This window comes from Rhinopithecus bieti, unplaced genomic scaffold (genome assembly GCF_001698545.2).
Source record: "Rhinopithecus bieti isolate Rb0 unplaced genomic scaffold, ASM169854v2 scaffold_1467, whole genome shotgun sequence".
Taxonomy (NCBI): Eukaryota; Metazoa; Chordata; class Mammalia; order Primates; family Cercopithecidae; genus Rhinopithecus; species Rhinopithecus bieti.
This window is the reverse complement of record NW_016803692.1, coordinates 71,055-95,619: the sequence shown is the minus strand read 5'-3', so window position 1 is coordinate 95,619 and position 24,565 is coordinate 71,055. Positions and strand designations below refer to the sequence as shown.

Here is a 24,565-nt window from a genome sequence, read left to right as displayed (position 1 = left end):
AAAAAAAAAAAAAAAAAAAAAAAAGTATATTATATTTAGTGCTGATTATGTGGCAGACATTGTGTTAAATTCTTTGTAGGTATTATTTATGAAATTTAATGTATTCCTCAGTACAAGCTTGTTGATGTAAGTATTATCATCCTCATTTTACAGCAAATATACTACTAAGACTTTTAACCACATTTTATGACAGCTCATAATGCCATAAGGTTCTGATACTTGGTTCAAATGACAACTCACTTTGTTAAAAAAAAAAAAAGGTTAAATTATGTTTAATAACTGCTCCTTGTTCTTCAAAGTAGACTAGAAAAGAGAGTGGACTAGAATTATCTGGAACTGTCTATCTCTACCTTTCCCCTCCAATTCTGAAAGTTCATTTTCTAAAAGAATAGTACTGAGAGATTGTGTAAGTCTTACACCAAGTTGCATCTGGGGCATGTAAGATGAGCTAAAGAGACTGATCACAATAGCTTAGCAGCAGAGAATTCTTTTGAGAGAGTTATTGGTGTGCACTGATATCCACCCTCTCTTTATCACTGCTCATTTTCCCCATAAGGCAATGAGAGGTGCTGCTTTCTTACTATCTTTACAAACTAAGTAGCATTGGGTTCTTAAAGATCCTCTTGAAAAGTTGATATGTGCTCTTTGGGGTTTGGAGACACTAGTACTGGTGCCCAATTCCTGCTTAAAACCATCTAAAAGTGATAGTCTGGGGTGGAATGGTTTGTGGCAAAGTAGGAAAGAAAAGAGAGTTGGGGGCATCCTGTTCCTACAGTGTATGGCTAAACTGGTGCGCATGAGTTTTTCTCCAGGGTAGAATCACTGAGGTGTTCTGGACTTGGGTCATATTCCAGCCCAAGATGTCAACATGTCAAGGTGCATTGATCTCAACATCAACAATATATTGAATGAGTGGATCTCTAGAAGAGAGAATTTGAGGAAAGGAATCAGAAGTGGACTACAATAGGGACATGCTATTGGGAGGTCCTGGCAGGGGGGATCAGCAAAGAACCCAAATCATCCTTAAGGACTTAAGCCACCACCAGAAGGTGCCGACATCAGATCAGTTATGTATCATGTAAGATTTCTTTTCCTTAATTCCCTGGACTCTAGTGTTACAACTTGAAGGTATCATAAACATGAGCTAGCGTATGCAGTGGGAGGTAGAGTTGGAAATGAAAATACAAAGCCATACTCCTTTTTCACTGTGTGCCTGTAAGGCTGAATCAGGCCTTGGCTGTGTGACTGAGTGGGATCTGAGGGGGAGCAAGATACAAGGGGAGAAACTTTAAATCAAATCTCTCAGAGAGAGAGATTTAAAATTTAGGTCAAATGGTATTTATTTTTATTTAGAAAAAGAGACTATTCATTTATCTGAGAGTGACTAATGAACAAACAGAAAAAAATGTTATGATTACATAAAAGAGGAATTATAAGAAAGAATAAAGTTGCTTTTTGCTTGCACAGAACTAGATACAAAATATTAACTGTTTAAAATGTAAAAACAATAACTAAATTGAGGCATAAACAAGACAAATCTTAAATACAAATGAACTAATATGTTATATTGTGTTCCCATGGTTGGGGAATAGGCAGTACCTATTCTATAGTCCTATTTAGGCTTTCTTAAGTATCATTGTTGAAAACTAAGAATATCTTAAAGAATATTAACAAAGTGCATAACATGAAATGACAGTGGAAAATTAAGAGAACACTGAAAAATAATGACGAAGAGAAAAAGATGAGAAGAGTGTGTATCTGATGTATGCAAAAAATACTAATGCTAGTCTTATGTTATTCCTATTGTAAGATTTATCTCCATACATCTACGTGGAAAAGCTGGTTGATTTAAACATAGAGGAAAATTTCCTACATTATTAATTTCTTCCTCTAAAAGTAGAAGACAAAAATACTCTAATTCTCAGACTTTCCCATGGGTAGGCATATGATTTAGATTCTTCCCTGCAGGTTGACTTTTGTGGGGCTTAGCTGGAGATGTGAGCAACTCAAAGATGCAACTTTTCATGGGGTAGGGGAGTGTTTGTTTACTGAAAATGTGAAGATGGCGGCATCCATTTACTCATAGCTGACACTGCAGAAGGTTCCAGCATTTCATCCGGAGATCATGGTGCTGGGTCATGGTAGCTGTGTTGTTTTCCCGTGAGATGCCTTTACAATGGTAGTATTATCCTTGGTGGAACAGCTGTAGAGTATGGTTCCCTCACAATTCTGGAGTATCTGTGTGCAACCTAATGATCTTAAAAATTAAATTACTTTTTACTTAAATTGCTGAGCAGATTGTTATTTGCTATGAAGAACTCTGAATAATACACATCCTGAAACAATTATAGTAGGATAATGTTTTGTATTAATGAATTATTCTTGATTTTTCGATCTGTCATTTATTTTTCCCCAGCAAGGCATTTACCCTGAGTACTTTTGAGGATATAATGTCATAGCAGAGGGGCAGAGAGAAAAATGAAGTCAAATTTTAGGCTTTATAGGATTATAGTCCTGGTCCTCAGAAGAATGGAAAGTAATTTGAGTTTGAGTTAAAGCTTTCCTTCTGTGTGTAGAAGTTATTTTCTAACTTCAGGAAAGGGAAAAGACTAAGAAAGGGAAACTGGAGAAAAGAGATCTAGGTGGCCTGGGAATGGGGCAGTAATTACCTAGAGGGTTTATATGGACAGAGAAGGTGGAGCCTCTACTCATATATGCATTCTGCACAGAGGCAACCACTTTCTCTGCCAGTGCCCACAGATCATGCAGCCTCCACCCAAATGAGAACTGCACACTCTCTGTACTTTAAAGCCTAGTTAAGTGTCCCAGATCTCCTTTCGCAGGTTCAAGCGATTCTCCTGCCTCAGCCTCCTGCGTAGCTGGGATTACAGGCAGGTGCCACCATGCCCAGCTAATTTTGTATTTTTAATAGAGATGGGGTTTCTCCATGTTGGTCAGGCTGGTCTTGAACTCCCGAGCTGAGGTGATCCGCCCCCCTCAGCCACCCTAAGTGTTAGGATTACAGGTGTGAGCCACTGCACCTGACCTGGTTAGGGAATCTTTCTACTCATAACAGTGCTTCCAGACATGAAGTCATAGCAGGCATGACAGAAACAAAATCCCTATGGATCCCTCTCAGTAGGAAAGACGGGCTAGATATTTCTCCAGGTACTCTGATGCAGAAAAGTTACTTATTGCTCATGAAATTATAATTACTTCATTTAGCAAATGAGAAACTAATAGTTCCTCTGCCATTAGAGGAAAATTTGATCACATAATGTAAAATACTTGTGCAGTGCCTAGCAATATTTGTTGGTGATAGCATAATAAAGAATTCCATGTGATTGTAGCCTGCAAGTAAACAGTCTTTACTAACCAGAGATGACTGGCATAAAACAGGGAATGAAAATGTAGTAGTGTCTGGGCTAGAAAGTTTTTTAGGAGGCATTAGGTTCTCAGACTTACACTTCGTTTTCAATGGGGGGCACTAGAAGAGAAAATTGAGATGATGCAATTGAATACCTGAAGTTTAAGAGAGAGGGTCTTCTCTTGCTCTGCCATAAACTGGGCCCTGTCCCTCTCCATCTTCTCAGTCAATTGTTTCACATGTTCCTGATAACTCTTATCTTTCTGTTCCATCATCTGCTCATTCTTCTTTTGTATTTCCTCCAACATTTTCTTTGCAGCTTCTGCAGATTCAGCCTTTATACGTTCCACTGTGGAAGAAAAATAAACAGAAAAAAATATGAATATTCAGTTGTAGGTGTTCCCTTTTCCTTTCCCTCTTTTTTGTTTGTCTTATCCTTACATCATTGATAAAACTTCTTGTAATTTTGCCCTGGGTAACCAGAAAACCAATGATCATACAGATTAGTTAAGAAAACTCTCATAAAACTATGAATGATACTTGCCATCCTTTCTCTACAATAATAATTTCAGGTGGACCAATATTGCTAACTAACATTTTGAGGGCTTTCCAACCATGTAGAGTGTTTTCAGCTGTTCTCACCTTCAATCGCTTTTCCTTTTCTGAGAGTGACTGGTCAGTCTGTAGAAGTGCATCAGCCACATCCTCCTTGGACTCCAAGTATTTTTTCAGCACCTCTTCGGCCTGGTTATACAGAGAAAGGTGGAATGAAGAAAGAGTGATGATGGGTCAGAGCAAAACCCTGCAATACATCTGTTAATTCAATTTAATTTTAGCACTCATGCAACAATTCACTTTATAATTCCAATAGTATTTCAGATTTAGTAGGTCTGAAATGCAACTCTGGATCTCCCTTTAAACTTATTCCTTCCCAATCACCCCAATTTTAGTAATTAATAACTCTGTTCATCTAACTGTATCCTGGATATCTTTCTTGTCTCACATATCCTGTAAACAATCATCTGCAAATTATGTTAGCTTTAGCTTCAGAATACAGCCAGAACCCATCACTTGTCACCTGCTTCATCCAAACACCCTAGTCCAAGACAGCATCACCTCCAGCCTGGACAATTGTTAAAGTTTCTGGTCTCTCTGCTTCCACTCTTTTTTCCCTACAGTCCGTTCTCCTCAGAGCAGCCAGAGTTTTGCTATATTATTTAAAGAAAAATCTTACCACTCGTATACTCAAACCCCTCTATTAACTTTCTAGTTCATCAAAAAGTGTTTCAAACTTCTTTCACTGGACTTCAACATACTCCCCTGTCTGGCTTCTGGTATCTGACCACTCCTCTGAACATATCTGTCACCAGTCGCTCCTTGGTTCACCACCAGGCAGCACATTAGCTTTCTTGCTATTCCTAGGACACAAGCCAATTTATTTATCTGGATCATTTCTGTTATTGGAAGTTCTTTTTTCCTAGAGTCCATTTGGCTCACTCTTTAACTTCTTTGAAGATTCTGCTGAAACTTGACCTCATCTGAGAGGCCTTCAGTAAGAACATACACATAAAATTGGTGCACTTTTCCTTCCTCTTCTATACCTGTATCCTGCTTTTTCTTCAGAGTGCTTTTTGTCACTGTGACAGGGACTGCTAGAATCGTTCTAAATTTCTATTCTCCTCTGTGTACTTTGTAACAGACTGTGATTTTTTTTTTTTTCCTGCTGGGCAGGTCATGATAAAATACTGTCTTTTCTTTTTTTTTTCTCTTTTTATTCTTTTTGAGACGGAGTCTCTCTCTGTCACCTGGGCTGGAGTGCAATGGTGTGATCACAGCTCATTGCAACCTCTGCCTTCAGGGTTCAAGTGATTCTCCTGCCTCAGCCTCCTGAGTAGCTGGAATTACAGGTGTGCACCACCATGCCTGGCTAATTTTTGTATTTTTTTAGTAGAGATGGGGTTTCACCATGTTGGCCAGGCTGGTCTTGAACTCCTGACCTCAGGTGATCTACCCACCTCGGCCTCCCAAAGTGCTGGGAATACAGGTGTGAGCCACTGCACCAGGCCAATACTCTCTTTTCTACTCGACCTCCCTTATAGCTGAGGTGCCCATATGGCCAGACTAAATTCTGGCCGATAACATATACTCAGAAGTGTTATATAGTACATCTTGAAAATCTCTTTAAAGAAAGTTGACTGACAGCCCTTTTACTCTTTTGCTTTTCCTTTTTTACCCCATCTATAATGTGGAACCAAAGGCTGAATTTCTATGAGCCATCTTAGAGCAGAAATTGACTTTGAAGATCGAGGCCATATGCTAAGGGGCTGAAGCAGAACAAGGGATCTAGATGAATGTGAAGTCATCATAGCAGCATTCAGCTCTCTCTTCCTGATTTCTCACATACATACAAGAAAGAAAGAAACTTCTACCTTTTAAAGCCACCGTTGTTTTTCATTTTGAGTAACATATAGCCAAAGCTAATTCTAACTGATGTAACCTGAGTGTACCACCGTAGAAGAATTGCGAAGAGCATAGAAGAATTGCTAAGAGAATAGATTCTGCTACCTGCACTTGCATCCAATCCGTATCATTCATTATTTGTGTGATATTGGTAAGTCCTTGCACTTCCCTGACCCCGGGCTGCAAAGCTTGTGGCTCCAAAAGAGAACCTTTCCTTCCTCTTGAGGAGAGGAAAGAAAAGAGTGGGAAGAACTTTGTCTTGCATCTTGCACACCAGCTCAGCCACAGCAGGACAGGGTGTCAGTCGGAGTCACAAGGCCCCTGTTCCAGGCCCTCCTGGATGACATTTCTAGACACACCCTAAGCCAAGGGTAATCTGCTACCTTGAAGAGAAGGATCCAGTCCTGGCAGGATCCATCACCTACTAATTGAAGAGCCTTTGCACCCTGAATAACCAGCAGCAATACCCAGGTAATATGTTGAGGGCCTTGAGAGAGACTCTGAGGCTTGCTGCTTCAGGTGAGACTGAAGCACATTCTCAGCCATAGTGGCTATGGGGCAAGACTCCTTCTGCTTGAGAAAAGTGGAGGGAAAAGTATGGAGGACAGTTTCTTGCACTTTAGGTAGCAGCTCATCTGCATGGGGGATAGAATACCAGGCAGGCTCTCAGGGTACCTGATTCTAGGACTTTAATCTTGGATGGTATTTCTGGACCTGCTCTGAGCCAGAGAGGAGCCCTCTGTTCTGAAGAGAGTCCCAAGCCAGGCAGTTTTCACCACAAGCTGATGAAAAAGCCCTTGGGTCTTAAGACAATATTGGTGGTAGTCTGACAGTACTTCCCATGGGCCTGTGGTGGCTGTGGCCATGGGGTGAGGCTCTGCGCTGCCTTTGGAAAGGAGAGGGAAGAGTGGCAAGGACTGTGTCTTGTGGCTTGAGTGCCAACTCAGCTGCAGTACAATAGGACACCAGGTAGATTTCTAAGGTTTTTGACTGTGGTCCTTGGCTCCTGGATGACATCTCTGGACATGCCAGGAGCCTGAGGAAACTCACTGCCTGAAGGGAAGGACACAGGCCTGGCTGGCTTTGCTACCTGCCAATTGTAGAGTCGCAGGCTCTTGAGTGAACGTAAGTGGCGGTCAGGGAGTTATGATAGCAGATCTCAGGAAGGACCCAGTGTTGTGCTGGCTTCAGGTCTGACCTAGCACAGTGCTAGTTGTGGTGATAAAAGGGGTGCCTGTGTCACTTCACACTGAGCTCCATTTGGCTCAGAACAGAGAGAGAAAGACTTCATTTGTCTGGGAGAAAGTAAGAGAAGAGAACAAGACTCTGCCTAGTACACCAGAGAATTCTGGATCTTGCCCAAGACCATCAAGGCAGTACCTCTATGAATCTGTAAGAATCACAGTGTTACTGGACTTGGGGCACCCCCATAGCAGATACAGCTTAGATCATGATACCTAAGTCCTTCTGAATATCTGGAAAGCCTTCCCCAAAGGACAGGTACAAATAAGCACAGACTGTGAAGATTACAATAAATACCTAACTCTTCAATGACCAGACACAGATGAACAAGTATCAAGACCATCCAGGAACATGACCTCTCCAAATGGACTACATAAGGCATCAGGGACAAATTCTGGAGAAACAGATATGTCACCTTTCAGGCAGAGAATTCAAAATAGTTGTTGTATTAGTCCATTCTCACACTGAGACGTAGGTAATTTATAAAGGAAAAGAGGTTTAATGGATTCACAGTTCCATGTGGCTGGGGAGATCTCATAATCATGGTAGAAGGTGAAAGGCATGTCTTACATGGTGGCAGACAAGGGAGAATGAGAGCCAAGTGAAAGGGGTTTCCCCCCTTATAAAACCATCAGGTCTCATGAGACTTATTCACTACCACAAGAACAGTATGGGGAAAACTACCCCTATGATTTAATGATCTCCCACCAGGTCCCTCCCACAACACATGAGAATTATGGGAGCTACAATTCAAGATGAGATTTGGGTGGGGACACTGCCAAACCATATCATTCTGCCCCTGGTCCCTCCCACCAGATCCCTCCCACAGCACATAGGAATTATGGGAGCTATAACTGAAGATAAGATTCGGGTGGGGAAACAGCCAAACCATATCATTCTGCCCCTGGTCCCTCCCGAATCTCATGTCCTCACATTTCAAAGCCAATCATGCCTTCCCAACAGTCTCCCAAAGCCTTAACTCATTTCAACATTAACTTTAAAGTCCACAGTCCAAAGTCTCATCGGAGACAAGGCAAGTCCCTTCTGCCTATGAGCCTGTCAAATCAAAACCAAGTTAACCACTTTGTAGATATAATGGGAATTACAGGCATTGGATAAATATACCCATTCCAAAGGGCAGAAATTGGCCAAAACAAAGAGCCTAAAGGCCCCATGCAAGTCCAAAATCCAGCAAGGCAGTCAAATCTTAAAGTTCCAAAATGATCTCCTTTGACTCTATGTCTCGTATCCATTTCACACTGATGAAAGACGCAGATTCCCATGGTCTTGGGGAGCTCCACCTCTGTGGCTTTGTGGGGTATAGCCCCTTCCTGGCTGATTTCATGGAATGGCATTGAGTGTGTGCAGCTCTTCCAGGTACATGATGCAAGTTGTTGGTGGGTCTACCATTCTGGGGTCTGCAGAATGGTGGCCCTCTTCTCACAGCTCCACTATGCAGTGCACCAGTGGGGCCTCTCTGTCGGGGCTTCAACCCCACATTTCCCTTCTGCACTGCCCTAGCAGAAGTTCTCCATGTGGGGCCCACCCCTGCAGCAAACTTCTTCCTTGACATCCAGCCATTTTCACACTTCTTCTGAAATAGAGGTAGAGATTCCCAAACCTCAATTCTTGACTTCTGTGCACTCGCAGGCTCAACACCATGTGGAAGCTGCCACGGCTTGGGGCTTGTACCCTCTGAAGCCATGGCTGGAACTGTACCTTGGCCCCTTTTAGCCACGGCTGGAGTGGCTGGGACACAGGGCACCAAGTCCCTAGACTGCACATAGTAGAGAGGCCATGGGCCTGGCCCACAAGACCATTTTTCCCTCCTAGGCCACTTGGCTTGTGATGGGAGAGGCTGCCATGAAGACCTTGGACATTCCCTGGAGACATTTTCCCCATTGCCTTGGTGATTAACATTCAGCTCCTTGTTACTTATGCAAATTTCTGCAGCTGGCTTGAATTTCTCCTCAGAAAATGGGTTTTTCTTTTCTATTGCATTGTCAGGCTGCAAATTTTCTGAACTTTTATGCTCTGCTTCTTTTTTAAAATAGAATGCTTTCAACAGCACCCAAGTCACCTCTTAAATGCTTTGATGCTTAGAAATTTCTTCCATCAGATACTCTAAATCACCTCTCTCATGTTCAAAATTCCACAAATCTCTAGGGCAGGGACAAAATGCCGCCAGTCTCTTTGGTAAAGCATAACAAGAGTCACCTTTGCTCCAGTTCCCAATGAGTTCCTCATCTCAATCTGAGACTGCCTCAGCCTGGATTTCACTGTCAGCATTTTGGTCAAAGCCATTTAACAAGTCTCTAGGAAGTTCCAAACTTTCCCACATTTTCCTGTCTTCTTCTGAGCCTTCAAACTGTTCCAACCTCTGCCTGTTACCCAGTTCTAAAGTTGCTTCCACATTTTTGGGTATCTTCACAGCAGTGCCCCACTCTACTGATACCAATTTACTGTATTAGTCTCTTTTCACACTGCTGATAAAGACATACCTAAGACTGGGTCATTTATAAAGGAAATGTAATGGACTCACGGTTTCATGTGGCTGGGGAGGCCTCATAATCATGCCAGAAAGTGAAAGACACGTCTTACATGGTGGCAGACAAGGGAGAATGAGAGCCAAGCAGAAGGGTTTTTCCTTATAAAACTATCAGATCTCGTGAGACTTATTCCTGACCACAAGTACAGTATGGGGGGAAACTGCCCTCATGATTCAATTATCTCTCACCAGTTCCCTCCCACAACACAGGGGAATATGGGTTACAATTCAAGATGAGATTTGAGTGGGGATACAGTCAAACCGTATCAGTTGTTTTGAGAAAACTCAAAGAAATTCAAGATAACACAGAGAAGAAACTCAGAATTCTATCAGATAAATTTTAAAAAGAGATTGAAATAGTTTAAAAGAACCAAGTAGAAATTCTAGAGCTGAAAAATGCAATCAGCATAGTGAAGAATGCATCAGTCTTTTAATAGCAGAATTCATCAAGCAGAAGAAAGAATTAGTGAACTTGAAGGCAGGCTATTTTTAGAGGGTACAAAAGAAAAATAATAAAAAAATGAAGCACACCTATAGGATCTAGACAATAGCCTTGAAAGGACTAATCTAAGAGTTATTGACCTTGAAGAGAAGGTAGAGAAAGAGATAAAGGTAGAAAGTTATTCAAAGGAATAATAACAGAGAATTTCTCAAACCTAGAGAAAGACATCAATATCCAAGTACAAGAAGGATATAGAATATAAAGTAGATTTAATCCAAAGAAGGGTTTAACCTCAAGGTATTTAACAATAAAACACCCAAAGGTCAAGGATAAAGAAAGGATCCTAAAAGTAGAAGAGAAAAGGGACAAATAACGTACAATGGAGCTCTAATATGTTTGGCAACAGAGTTTTCAGTGGAAAACTTACAGGCCAGGACAGAATGGCATGACATATTTCAAGTGCTGAGGGGAAAAAATCCTTTTACCCTAGAATGGTATAGCAGGTGAAAATATGCTTCAAACATGAAGGAGAAATAAAGACTTTCCTACAGAAACAAAAGCTGAGTGATTTCATTGACACCAGACCTGTCCTACAAGAAATGCAAAAGGGAGTACTTCAGTCATAAGAAAAGGACATTAACAAGCAATAAGAAAACATCTGAAAGTCAAGACTCGTTGATAATGGTAGGTACACAGAATAATATAACACTGTAACTGTGGCATGTAAATTCCTTTTATCTTGAGTAAAAAAACTAAGGGATAAACCAATCAAAATTAATAATTAATATACCTTTCAAAATATATACAATACAATAAAATATAAATAGAAAACAAAGTTACAAAGTGGGGGTATGAAGTTAAAGTGTAGAATTTTCATTCATTTTTTGCTTGTTTGTTTGTTTATGCAAATAGTGTTAACTTGTTATCAGCTTAAAAAAATGGGCTATAAGATGGTATTTGCAAGCCTCCTGGTGACCTCAAACCAAAACACATACAACAGATACACAAAAAATAAAAAGCAAGAAACTAAATCAATCAGCAGAGAAAATCAATTTCACTAAAAGGAAGACAGGAAGGAATAAAACAAGGAGGAGAAGACCACAAAACAACCAGAAAACAAATAACAAAACATTACTTATCAATAGTAATGTTGAATGTAAATAGACTAAACTCTCCAATCAAAAGACACAGACTGGCTGAATGGATTAAAAAAAACAAAGATCCAATGATTTGTTGCCTACCTCACCTATAAAGACATACATAGACTGAAAATAAAAGAATGGAAAAAGATATTCTATGCCAATGGAAACCAAAAGTAGCAGGAGTATTCAGTCACATTTAGACAAAATAGATTACAGGACAAAAACCATAAGAAGAGACAAAGAAAGTCACTGTATAATGATAGAAAGGTCAATTCAGAACGAAGATATGACAAATTTAAATGTATGTGCACCCAATACTGCAGGACCCAGATATATAAAGGAAATATCATTAGAGTTAAGGAAAGAGACTCCAATACAATAATACCTGGAGACTTCAACACCCCACTTTCAATATTGGATAGATCTTCCAAACAGAAAATCAACAAGAAAACATTGAATTTAATCTGCACTATAGACCAAATGGCCCTACTAGATATTTACAGAACATTTCATCTAGTGGCTGCAGAATACACATTATTTTCCTCAGCACATGAATGATTCTCAAGGATATCCCATATGTTAGGTCATAAAACAAGTCTTACAACGTTCAGAAAAATTGAAATGATATCAAGCATCTTCTCTGACCACAATGAAATAAAACTAGAAATCAATAATAAGTGGAATTTTGAAAAGTATACAAGCACATGGAAATTAAACCATATGTTCCAGAACGACCAGTGGGTAAATGAAGAAATTAAGAAGAAAATTGAAAAATTTCCTAAAACAAATGCTAATGGAAATTCAACATACCTAAACCTATGGAATATAGCAAAAGGAGTACTAAGAGGAAGATTGTGACTATAATTGCCAACATAAAAAAGAAAAACTTCAAATAAACAAGCTAATAATGCATCTTAAATAACTAGAAAAGCAAGAGCAAATCAAACCCAAAGTTAGTAGAAGAAAATAAATAATAAAGATTAGAGCAGAAATAAATGAAATTGAAATGAAAAAACAATACAGAAGATCAATGAAACAAAAGTTTTTTGAAAAGTGTTTTGGTTCTTTCAAAAAGTTAGACAAAATTGACAAACTTTTAGCCAGACTAATAAAAGAAGAGAGAAGGTCCAATAAATAAAATCAGAGATGAAAAAGAAGACATTATGACTGATACCAAAAAAATTCAAAGCATCACTAGCAATTACAATGAGCAACTATATTCCAATAAATTGGAAAATCTAGAATAAATGGATACATTTCTAGCAACATACACTCTACCAAGATTGAATCTTGAAGAAATTTAAAACCTAAACAGACCACTAACAAGTAACAATATTGACATCATAACAAAACGTTTTCCAGTACAGAAAAAGCACAGAACCTGATGGCTTCACTGCTGATTTCTACCAAACGTATGAAGAAGAACTAATGTCAATCCTACTCAAATCATTCTGAAAAATAGAGGAGAGAATACTTCCAAACTCATTCTACGAAGACAGTATTACCCTGGTACCAAAACCATACAAAGACAAATCTTAAATAAGTAAAAGTAGAATTACCATTTGATCCAGCAATCCCACCACTGGGTATCTACCCAGAGGAAAATAAGTCATTACACATAAAAGATACTTGCACACACATGCATGTTTATAGCAGCACGATTCACAATTGTAAAAATATGGAATGAGCCCAAATGCCCATCAATTAATGAGTGGATAAAAAATTGTTTTGTGTATATATATAAAACATATGGTACACACACATACACACACTATGGAATACTACTCAGCCATAAAAAGGAAAAAAACAATGACATCCATAGCAACCTGGATACAATTGGAGACTATTATTCTAAGTGAAGTAACTCAGGAATGGAAAACCAAACATCCTATGTTCTCACACATAAATTGGAGATAAGCTATTATATGAGGCCACAAAGGCATAAGAATGATACAATGGACTTTGGGGACTTGTGGGAAAGGGTGGGAGGGGGGGCGAGGGATAAAAGACTACACGTTGGGTACAGTGTACACCAAAATCTCAGAAATCACCACTAAAGAACTTATTCATGTAACCTGTTCCCCAAAAACCTATTGAAATGAAATAATTTTAAAAACTCTACAATATCTCTAATGAAAATTGATGCAAAAATCCTCAGTAAAGTACTAGCAAACCAAATTCAACAATACATTAAAAGGATCACTCATCATGACCAAGTGGGATTCATCCCTGGGGTGCTCAACATATGCAAATCAATCAATGTGTTAAATTCTATCAACAGAATGGACAAAAACCATATGATCATTTCAATTGATGCTGAAAAGCATTTGATAAAATTCAATATCCTTTCATTAATAAAAAGTTAAAAAAAACTGGGTATAGGTGGAACATACCTCAACATAATAAAATCCATATATGACAGTCTCACAGCTATTATCACACTGAATGGGAAGAACAACAAAAATACTTTCCTCTAACATCTGGAATACAACAAAGATGCCCACATTTACCACTGTTATTTGCCACACTATTGGAAGTACTAGCGAGAGCAATCAGCAAAGAGAAAGAAATAAAGGGCATCCAAATTGGAAATAAAGAAGACAAACTATTCTTTATTGCAGATGATATCTTATATTTGGAAAAATCTAAAGATTCCACACCAAGAAAACTATTAAAACTGATAAACAAAAATAAGATCCTGTTATTTGCAAGAACATGGAACTGGAAGTCATTATGCTAAATGAAATAAGCCAGGCACAGAAAGAAAACCATCTCATGTTCTCACTTATTTGTAGGATTTGAAAATCAAAACAATTGAATTCATGAAGATAGAGAGTAGAAGGATGGTTGTCAGAGACTGACAGGGGTAATGGGATGGTGAGGGGAGGGAGGTGGGGATGGTTAATGGGTGAAAACAAGTAGAAAGAATGAATAAAATCAAGTATAGCACAACATACTTGATAGCACAAAATTTGGTGGCACAAAAAGGTGACTAATAATTTCTCTTTTTTGACTTTCTGAATATTTTACCATTGGCGTCACATTAAAAAAAAACACAAATTATTAGGGTTATTTAAAAATATTAGTCCCCCTGGGGGGGGATTAAAAATTATCAGGGACATAAGAAGCAATGCAATTTTTAATTTAAGGGACAAAATAATTAAAATAGGTCTTTTGTCAATAATAATTTAATGTACACTTTAAGGGATAACTTAAAAAGTATAACTGGATGTTTGTAACACAAAGATAAATACCTGAGTCGGACAAAATACCCCCATTTTCCATGGCTTGTGATATTTTGCATTTCACTACTTGTATCAAAACATCTCATGTACTCCATCGTATTACCCCACTAGTCCACAAAAGTAAAAAAAAAAAATACAATATTGGGATATTAGTTAATACATTTTTATTAGAATGCTCTGAGTTTTAATGAATTAGGCTCTCAGCACGTTCCTGGAACACAGTAATGCAACATAAAATGTTAACCGTATTATTATTTGTTTATAACGGCTTAATTTGATAATTGCCTGTGTGTACTTTGACACAGATTGTCTGTTTTTAACTGCTGTATCTCCGCAACTGACAAGTTCCTGGCAATACAGTTAGGTCAAAATAAATAATTGTTGGAAGACTAGGATGAATAAATAATGAGTCAGTTTATAATCTTTTTTGAGGGGCTACATCTGTGCTTCGAGGAGGAATTCCTATTAGGTGGGCTCTCTTAGTGAATGAATCAGTAAAAATGGAAAAATGAAAGGCAGAGCCCTAGGACACCAGTCGCGTTCCATTCCTTTTCCCGTGGGCTTTAAAGCATCCCCTCAGCGAGTTCCAATACATGGTCCCACTGTGTAGATTACCTGTATCCCCTTCCTTGGCACCTGGTAGACTATTCTTCAGCTCTTGCTGCTTCTGAATAAAGAGACGGTAACTCCTGGTTTAGAAAATGTCCCTGCTTGACATCTTCTTCTAAAGGGCCAAATATATCCTGAAGTAAGCCATGCAACAAATCTGAGGATGGTTCGAATTCTGCTTACAAAACTCTCTCGCCTGCTTCCAACTGGGCCTGAGAGTGACAAACAGCACAGATGTTTCAGTAAAGCCATGAGGAGGATGTTAACTATGTAGAGACCGAAAATGGCTTCTCCTGCAAGAAATTGTTGCCTCTAATAGAGCATGCTCCTCACCTTGCTGTTATGGATCCTAGAATATCCCTAAGTTGTGTTATTGCAGAAATTGATCTGCTTCTTGTTGTGATTCCTAAGCTCCTTTCTCCTAGTTTTCCTGGCTTCAGAGAATGATTTCTCAAAGCCACATACACATTTCATATGAACTTTTATCTTTTCCAAGTCCTCATTTCAGGTAGTCGTTCTGAGCACAAAACACTGGAGTCAGGCAGCCTGCCTGGAGTTCCCAGTCCACTACACTGTGGCTTTGACACTTCATCTTTGTGAACTGAGGATCCTTGTCTGTATAGCAGAGGAGCAATACATGATAGTTTCTTTCAGGGTTATATGGGTGATGTTTAAACTATTAAGCCCAGGGACTTTTTTAGAAGTGCCAGTAAGGAGTAACCTGATTTATTTAGTACATTCTTTTAATATGAGAATATTTTTGTGTATTTTCTCAAACAATTGGGCTAATGAAAGTAATGAAGATTGTACCATAGGATTTTCAGTATTTAGAAAGTTCTCATAGAACAGCACATTTATCTTACATTAAAGCACTCAAATCACTTACTACGAAGCTTTCCTCTTTTATCCTTAGGTTGGAGGGTGACAATTGCTGACATGGCTATCCTAGCTTCACCAGACTCCGAATGTAGCAATGTATCAATTTAGAAGATGTGCCTTCCTAGCTAGGGAAAGAACTTCCACTTGGTCAAGTGGCCTTCTGCATGCAAAAATACTCTGTTCACTTGGAAATGAGGCAGACGTTAAAAGCTGTTTTAATAAAAATTTTTCTAATACAATTTAATATATAATTTCTCTTTTTTGACTTCTGAATTTTTACCCATTGGCTCACATTTTTTTTAAAAAAACAACAAAATTATTAGGTTATTTCAAATTATTTATCCCCACTGATAATTATCAGGGAACATAGAAGCAATGCAATTTTTAATTTAAAAGGGACAAAATAAGTTAAAAATAGTCTTAATAATGCAGTTGTACAATCTTACTTACTTTCTTAAAATATGGGACCCAGATAGGAAAACTAACAAAAGCAAATTTTTGTAAAAAATTAGCTGTCATTTTTTTAAAGGTCTAAGTCTTTTAATAATTATTTCAAATATGTACACATAACTGAGTGTAACTATTTTGGGGTCTAGAAAGAATTATTTTCCCAAGAAGGGCCCATATTTTTCTGCCTCTCATGACCTAGAACACCAAATATATCCCTAATTTCCTCTGGAACGTTTGGTCCACATCCTTGAAAGAGTTCTTCATGAAGACTTCAATGGCCTCTCTCTCACTGTCTCTGTGCAGGTCCAGCAGCTCCTGGAGGGTTTCCGTGGGCAGCTGCACCTTCTGGCCCATCTGCTGTTCATAGTGGGCAATAGCCTTTTCCACTGCAGCTGAGTTCTCTATCTGGGCCAAGGCCAGGACTGCGTTCTCCATGCAGGGCAGATCCCCACTGCTGATGGCATTGACATAGGTCAGCACCAGGCTCTCTAGACCTGCAAAAGGGAATTAAAAAAAAAAAAAAAATGTGACTATCAGTTGGTGGGACAGAGTATTTTGTGTGCTTTTCAAGTGAGTTTCACAAATAATAGTTTTACATAAGTTTTGGCTAAAGAATAGTAATGGAATAATTTGTTAACCCGAGTCACAGAGGAAATTGAAGTTGCTCTTTCCTATTTCCTTCACCCAAAAGGAAGATACTGAAATGAATAAGTTAGGATATTTTGGGGCTGAAATAATACATCAGTGTGTTTTCTTACCTTTCTTTTCTCTCACCTCTCCCTCTATTCCCTTTCTCTCTTCACTCCTAATTTATGAAAAAAGTCAACGAGAAAACTTAGCCTTTTTATTTTTATTAATTTTAGCGGTGCAGACCACTAGTCTGTTGTCTGGCTTAAGGTAAACATGTCTTCTTAGATATTCTCTCGTCAGAACTACAGATAGGGTAATCAACTCACTGAGTTTGCCAGGGCTTTGCTGGGTGTAGCAATGAAAGTCTCACATGCCAGGAAAACCTCATCTTAGGCAAACTGGAGTGGTTGGTCACACAATAAGAGCTGATTCTTTTTGACTCAATCCTGGACCTTCTCATCTCTCTGTAGTTTTAAGTACCATATGTATAGATGGCTGGTGTCTTTCGTTTCCTGCTTTGACATTTGTTTTAGGCTTTGGATTAAAAGTAAGTTTTGTACCTTTTTTTTAATGCCTATTTTATATCCTTTACTGCATAAATCAGAAGAAACTCAATATTAAATAATCTAAATATAAAAACTTCATCCACTCTGAAAAACTATTTCTCCTCCTGATACTACTATCTCACTAAATAACACAGCCATTCAAGCAATTGCTAAACTCGAAACTCTGGAGACAGGCATGGCATTTCCTTCTTATTCCCCTCATAAATCCATATTCCCTCTATCAATGGGTCTTTTGGATTTAATATTCAAAGTATGTTTGGATCTTGTCCATTTTTACCATTTTCACTGCCATAATCTGAGACTCACTCAATGTCCACTTATTGCTCAACCACTGCAAATAGCATCCATCTCTCATTCCCTCCCTTTCACCACTCCAACAAATTATCTACAAAATATTCCAAAAGATATGTATAAACATAAATTAGATAACCTTACCTCACTGCCAAAAATTCTTCAAGATCTTCCCTAGAGCTTAGACAAACTCTAATCTCCTCAAAGTCCTCTGCCAGTCCTTTCAAGACCTGACCCCTTTATACCTCTCCAATTAGGACACCACTCTTATTCAGTCTACTCTTATTCCAATCACCTGTCTTTCTTCTATTTTCATTTAAAAATTGAGATGGAATTCTGTCCTGTCACCCAAGCTGAAGTGCAGGGCATGATCATAGCTAACCATAGCCTTGAACTCCTGTGCTCACATTGGGCCCTCCTGCCTCAGCCTTCTGAGTAGCCAGGACTCCAGGCAAGTACCACTGCACTTGGCTGATTTTTAATTTTTTCATAATGATGAGGTCTTGCTGTTTTGCCCAGGCTGGTCGTAAACTCCCAGGCTCAAGGAATTCTCCCACCTTGGTCTCCTAAAGTGCTGGGATTACAGGCATGAGCCTCCTGTGTTCTATTTTCTTGAAGTTGCAAAGTTCTTTCCTGCCCTGGGTGTTTCCACATTACATTATTTGCTGTAAAGCTATTCCTCTATGTGCTTTGGTTAGCTCCTAATCATTTATTTTATATACATATAAAGTGTATATATGTATTTGAGACAGTCTCACTCTGTCTCCCAGGATGCAGTGCAGTGGTGCAGTCTCGGCTCACTGCAACCTCTGCCTCCCAGGCTCAATTGATCCTTCAGACTCAGCCACCTGAGTAGTTGGGATTACATGTATGAACCACTATGCCTGATTAATTTTTGTGTTTTTAGTGGAGACAGGGTTTCACCATTTTGCCCAGGTTGGTCTCAAACTCCTGAGCTCAAAGTGATTCACCCACCTCAGCCTCCCAAAGTGCTGGGATTACAGGCATTAGCCACAGTGCCCTGCCAACTCAATCGTTTTTAAATTCTCATCTTACATGTGACTTTCACAGACAAGCATTCTCTCACACTCTAAATTATATCTCCCTGTCTCTCTCTCCCTTTACTCTTTCATAGCAGCCTATTATTTTTATGCATTGTGTTAATCACTATTTAGCATTATACTTTTTTTTTTTTTTACTTTTACAAAAGTATCTTTTGCTCCTATTATGCTGGAATGAGGATAAAAGTCACATTTCTTTTATCCATCATTATACCCAGTGGTTGGTACATTACATTACAGACATTCCCTAAATATTTTAGAATTGCTGAACAAGAGAATTGTACTGCAGTTAATAGCAAAGTCTCACTTACATACAGTATTTGCTTTTTTCTTTGTTGCTCAGTATATATATCCTGGATGTTGATTTGATAAAGAGGGAGCTGAGAAGCTGGTGGAGAAGTTTACCATAGCAGAATTCAATTCTAGTTATTTTCTTTTTTTCTCCTTGCAAGGAATATGAGATGATACTATAGTTTTAGTTTTCATTTAAAATTTATATTATGATTTTCATGGTGTATTTTCCTTGCTATCAATAGACTATGCATTTGTCAGAAGTGACCCTTATGCTTTCCATTTTATCCTCTACAATGGGCAGAAGGAGAAAGTCCAGGTAGGAAGCGGGTAGAGAGAGTGACTCACGAGGCCCATTGACTGGAATGCCACCTGAAAGAGTCTTGACATTGGAATGGCTGAGGATGTAGGAACAAAATTCTGCAACTTGTTCTATGAAATCAGGGTTCAGCTCTTCCTCCTTTAGCTGCTCCAGGCGAGCAAGATACTTCTTCTGAACGGGCCAATCGAAGATGAAGCACTTCCTGTTGGGGAAGAACTTTCGGATGCACAACCGAGGATCATTAAAGCTTTTACTTTTTTTATCAGTACCTACAGGAATGAAAATTAGAGGTGGTAAAACTTCACATTAATTACTTCAAATATGATCTTTCAATTTTATAATTTTCACAAAGCCTATGTAAGGAGGAAGTTAATTAGGAAGAAGAAATAAAAAGTTAAAGGGGTAGAGAAAGGAAAGTCTCCAAGAAGAGGTAGATAATGCAATGTAAAATTGATTCCAACTGATATAGTCAAGCAATGCCTCCATTTCCTCTAGCAGAACAGTCAGGAAAATACAGTTCAAAATTTTAATTTTTAACACTACACAGAAATGGTTATTTTGACATTATTTGCTCTCTATTTATTACCCAACCATCAGACCCAGTAACCTTTTCTTAGCTTTAGCGAAAGCTCCAGGTAGTCATCGGCAGTGATGGGTTCTCCATCTACTTCCAGTTCCAAGGTGAAATCTCTGGGAGTCCACACAAATGCTGGAATAAAACTCACAGTCAGCTGAGTCTTCTACAGAATTGTTACCAGGTGAAGAGTTTGCCTTGATGCGATCTGTCAGCTCTGTCACATAGCTGAGATGCTAAATTAAGAAAACTACAGAAAATGCCACTTTTTATACTACATTTTATCCTAATGCTTACCTAAAATAATTTGGTTTCTTTTTATTAGCTCATTCATTCATTCATTTACAAACATTTATTTACAGAAGTCATTCACTCACAAACATTTATTGAGCACCTACTATGAACCAAGCACTGTCCTAGGGACTAAAAATGCTGTAATGAATGAGACAATGCTACCATTAGAGAGCTTACATTCTAATGATGGAGACAAACAATGAACATGTAAACAAAAATATAATAAATTAGCAGGTATTGATAACAATTGTCTTGAAGGAAAATGAACTGGGCAACTAGCTCCTAGTGTATTTTTAGAAACTAGCAACCAAAAGACACTCATCTAACACTCTGGTGTCTCCCAAATCTACCAATAAGGAAGGCAGAGAATAACTGTGTATCTGCATGTGGTGCTGGTTTATGTAGTTTTCCAGGTAAATTATCTCTGACATTGTAGTTGAGCAATGATCTGAATGAATTGAAGAAACCAGTCATGTACAAATCCATTGGAGAAACATTGCAGACAGAGATCACAGACCCTGCAAGCCCCTTAGATAGGAAATCACTGAGTGTGTGAAACATATATCAAGAAATCCAGTGTGGTAGGGCAGAAGGTTAAAATAAGTAGAGGTTGGGATGTGCAAGCTCTGTAAACCAAAGTAAGAAGTTTGAAATTTAATAGAAAGTTAATGGGAAGGCATTGGTGGGTTTTAAGTGAAGAGAGGATATAGTATGGTATTTTTTTTTAAATCATACTGGCTGGCATTGCATCTGTGAGTCAAGTGCATATGCAAAATCAAACAAACAAACAAACAAAACTGAAACAAAAAACAATTAGCTAGTTGAAAAGATAACCAAGACGAGAGGCAATGGAAACTTAGAGTTATCATGGAGGAAGTAGTGAGAATTGGCTAGTCTAGAGAAATAACTTTAATGGTGGAGCTGAAGGAATTTGATGATTAATCATTTCCAAAACTTAAGAAAGGGAATCATCCAAGATGATTCCTAAGCTTTGGATCTGAGCACTTCTATGAATGATGTGGGAATTTATTGTGATTGGAAAGACTGGGAAGGAATTATTTTGGACAGGAAAATTAAGTTTTGTTCTGTATATTTTAGGCTCAAGATGTCTCTTACACATCTGAATGGAGATGTTGCATCAGAAGCTGGATACAAAAGTTTGAATTTGCTCACGCTTGGGAATACAGATTTGATGGTGATTAACATATTGGTGCTACTGAAAGCCTTGAAGCTGGATGTGATCATCTGGGGACTGAAAGTAGAAAAAGAAAAGAGGCACAAGAACTTAAGAGTTATAATATTTAGAGGCTAAAAGGAGAAAGAGTATGGAGTAAAGTAATCTGAAAAATTAGGAAGGTGAAAAATTAGGAAACTGTGGTATTCTAATAGGAACCAATTCCAAGTGAAACAAGCATTTCAGAAAGGTGGAAGGGATCAAATTTATGAAACGCTCCTAGAGAAAAAAAGGCTTATGGAGGATTGGAAGATCAAATGAGGTGAGAACTGTGCATTACATATAGGAATATGAAGGTTATCTTGATGAAATCTAATTCAGTGTAATGCTTGAAACTAAGCTAATGGAAATGGTGAGGTCATTGATAATGAACTAGGTTAAGTAATGTGTGAGAGTGGAGAATAACAATAAGAGTGGAGAGTTCCAATAAGGTGATGGAACTGAGTACACCAGGGTGTTAAATAGTTGTCTATTGGTTGCTATTCTCTAAAAAGACACCAGGAGCTAAAATCTTTAATGAATGAAGGATGTATTTATTGGAACATTGCTAGATAATTGCAACAAAGCATAGTGGTGTAGTCTGAGGGCATATGTATCAAAGAAGATTCTCTTTTTAATGGTAAAGGAATGAGAAAGTGTCCATAACTCTAATATGGAGCAAGGAGGATACCTAACTCATCTCTTACACTTATGATATGCAAGGTATGGGATAAAAATTAGTCATCACATAAGACCACTGGAGAGGTCTGTAGGAGAAATAGTATCTATAGTGTATAGCTAGGTATCAGTTAGAAGGCAACACTTAGAGCAGATGATAAGAATATAGAGAGTTGCAAAAGTGAGACCATGAGTTCTAGAGGACATTGAGGGTTTGGACAGGGATAGGAGATTAAGTCAGATAGAAGATATAGAGTCTTGGGTATCTGAGTGTCTAAGGATACATGTAACTGGGAAGACTTGAAGTTCTGGTGGAGATTGAGATAGAATGAGATGTTCAGCATAATGAGATTTATTAAAGAGAGGACTTATGAATTCTTCAGTACCTGTCTGTCTGCCTCTGTACTTGGTGAAAAAATCAAGCTGTTATTTTCTAGGTTTAGTGCTATTCTGTACCACAAAAAAGGATACTGAAGTTGGTCCATGGCCTGCTGGTTGATGGTTCCCATGCTATTGTACACAAAGGTGCTGCTCAGGAGGACAGCCAGGGCGAAGATCCAGGAGTCATTCTCATTGTCACCCTGTAAGTCATTGTAGAAGCCACACAGAAGAGTGACTAGCAGAATGTATAATCAATTCAGATAGCTGAAGACTGACTGAACTCCAACTCTGTCTCTCATTAGTTGTGAAAACTTAGGTAACTCACTTCCTTATGTAGTATTTTTTTTCCACCTGTAGAATAAATTTTATTTATGAGGTATAATTTAAGGTATTATATATAAATGTATGTGTCAGTGGGAAACACATGAGCACTTGGTAGCAGAAGCTATTTTGATCCGCTACTAAAATTCAAACTGATATCCTAAACTTAGTTTATGACCCTATTCCATTTCCATGGCACATCATGGTAAGACATTTTTTACACAGTAGTTAAAATAAGCTCCTCTAATAAGAACTTTCTATGTCTAAGATTTATGAGTAGTAATATATTATCCTTAATGAACAAAGATGTTATTAGATTTTACACTTTGCTTCTCTTTCTACTGGTGCTCTTGTGGATGTGAATGTTTTTACTACCTTTATGGGATCCCGCTGTAAAAAGTCAGACGTGTTTGTAAAATGTCTACTGAAGTTTACAAGCACCTTCAGCAGCCTCACCAAAACATTTTACTATAATATGAAAGAAAATGACTGAAAACAGCATTGGCCATTATTTCATAGGTTTACCCATCATTAATAAATTGAACTTACTGTGCACTCTGAATGCTTATACTACATACATTTAAAAAATAATATATTAATGTAATGAACTAGAGTCCTAAATCCAGGAGTAGGAGTGATAGTGCAAAGAGGGTTATTGACCTGACCTGGTTTATGTAGATTTTAATCTACCTAAGTGAAATTTTTAAAATATTTCTTTCTTTTACCTTCTCTATATCTCCCAGGCCCTCAGTGTCGAGCAGAACTAGGGTGTGTTCTGGCTTCTTGGGATGAGGCACACACCACATCCAGATTCCCTTGCTGTGAGACTGCACTATGGAGCCCAGAAAGAAGCCTGCAAAAGAAGGAGAGGATCAAAGGAAAAAGAGATTAGTTAGTAGGTGTTTCTGGAAATTGAGATAAAAGTTAACATAATTGAAGTTAAAAGAGATAAAAGAAAATACAACTGGCATGAATCTTAATTACAATCCTGGAAATAGGAAAATTAGATATCTAATACACATTGAAACATTCATTTTTTCTTAAAGTTCATTGAAAGCTTGCTGTCACTACATGAGCACTTTAATAAACGTTTTATAAGTCATTATTATAGAAGTTAATTTTCTTTATTAACATTGTATTCCTTCCAGAAAGGGACACTTATACTCTAAGTATAAAATAAAAGTAAAGTGGGAAGAAAGAGTCAGTTGACTGTAATCCTCCAAAGTCAGTGTAAAGAGCCCATTAATGGACTGAAAGTTAGCTTTCAACATTCATTCTCGTCTCTAACTTTCTATTCTCACATCCCTAGGCTGGATGTTCTCAGTGTGTATGGACAGAAGGGGCTTAGAGCTTTGCTGGTGTCACTCACCGTTTTTCTTCCCAGCCAGCTTGTTCATCAGGTAGGATTTGCCTGTGCAATAGAGGCCCACAATCGCCACCACCACCACAGGCTGCGTAATTGCAGATAGGATCTTCAGAGCTTCTGGATTCACCACCAGCTGCCCTTTAGTGTTATCAATGAGGCTCATTGGCCCCGGCAAGTCAATCTCTGGAGCCAT

At 38.4% G+C, this 24,565-nt stretch overlaps 1 protein-coding gene across 1 annotated transcript; it reads right to left on the bottom strand.

Annotated features, from left to right (window-relative positions):
* Window positions 1–1,226: 1,226 nt before the first annotated feature.
* On the bottom strand, window positions 1,227–24,565 carry GBP2 (guanylate binding protein 2). The gene is given in 14 exon segments (XM_017850737.1): window positions 1,227–1,256; window positions 3,523–3,716; window positions 3,982–4,111; window positions 15,062–15,089; window positions 15,091–15,135; window positions 15,137–15,200; window positions 15,203–15,254; window positions 16,589–16,878; window positions 19,572–19,814; window positions 20,153–20,271; window positions 20,273–20,347; window positions 22,776–22,885; window positions 23,732–23,859; window positions 24,376–24,565. Coding segments are annotated over 14 exon segments (1,698 nt in total).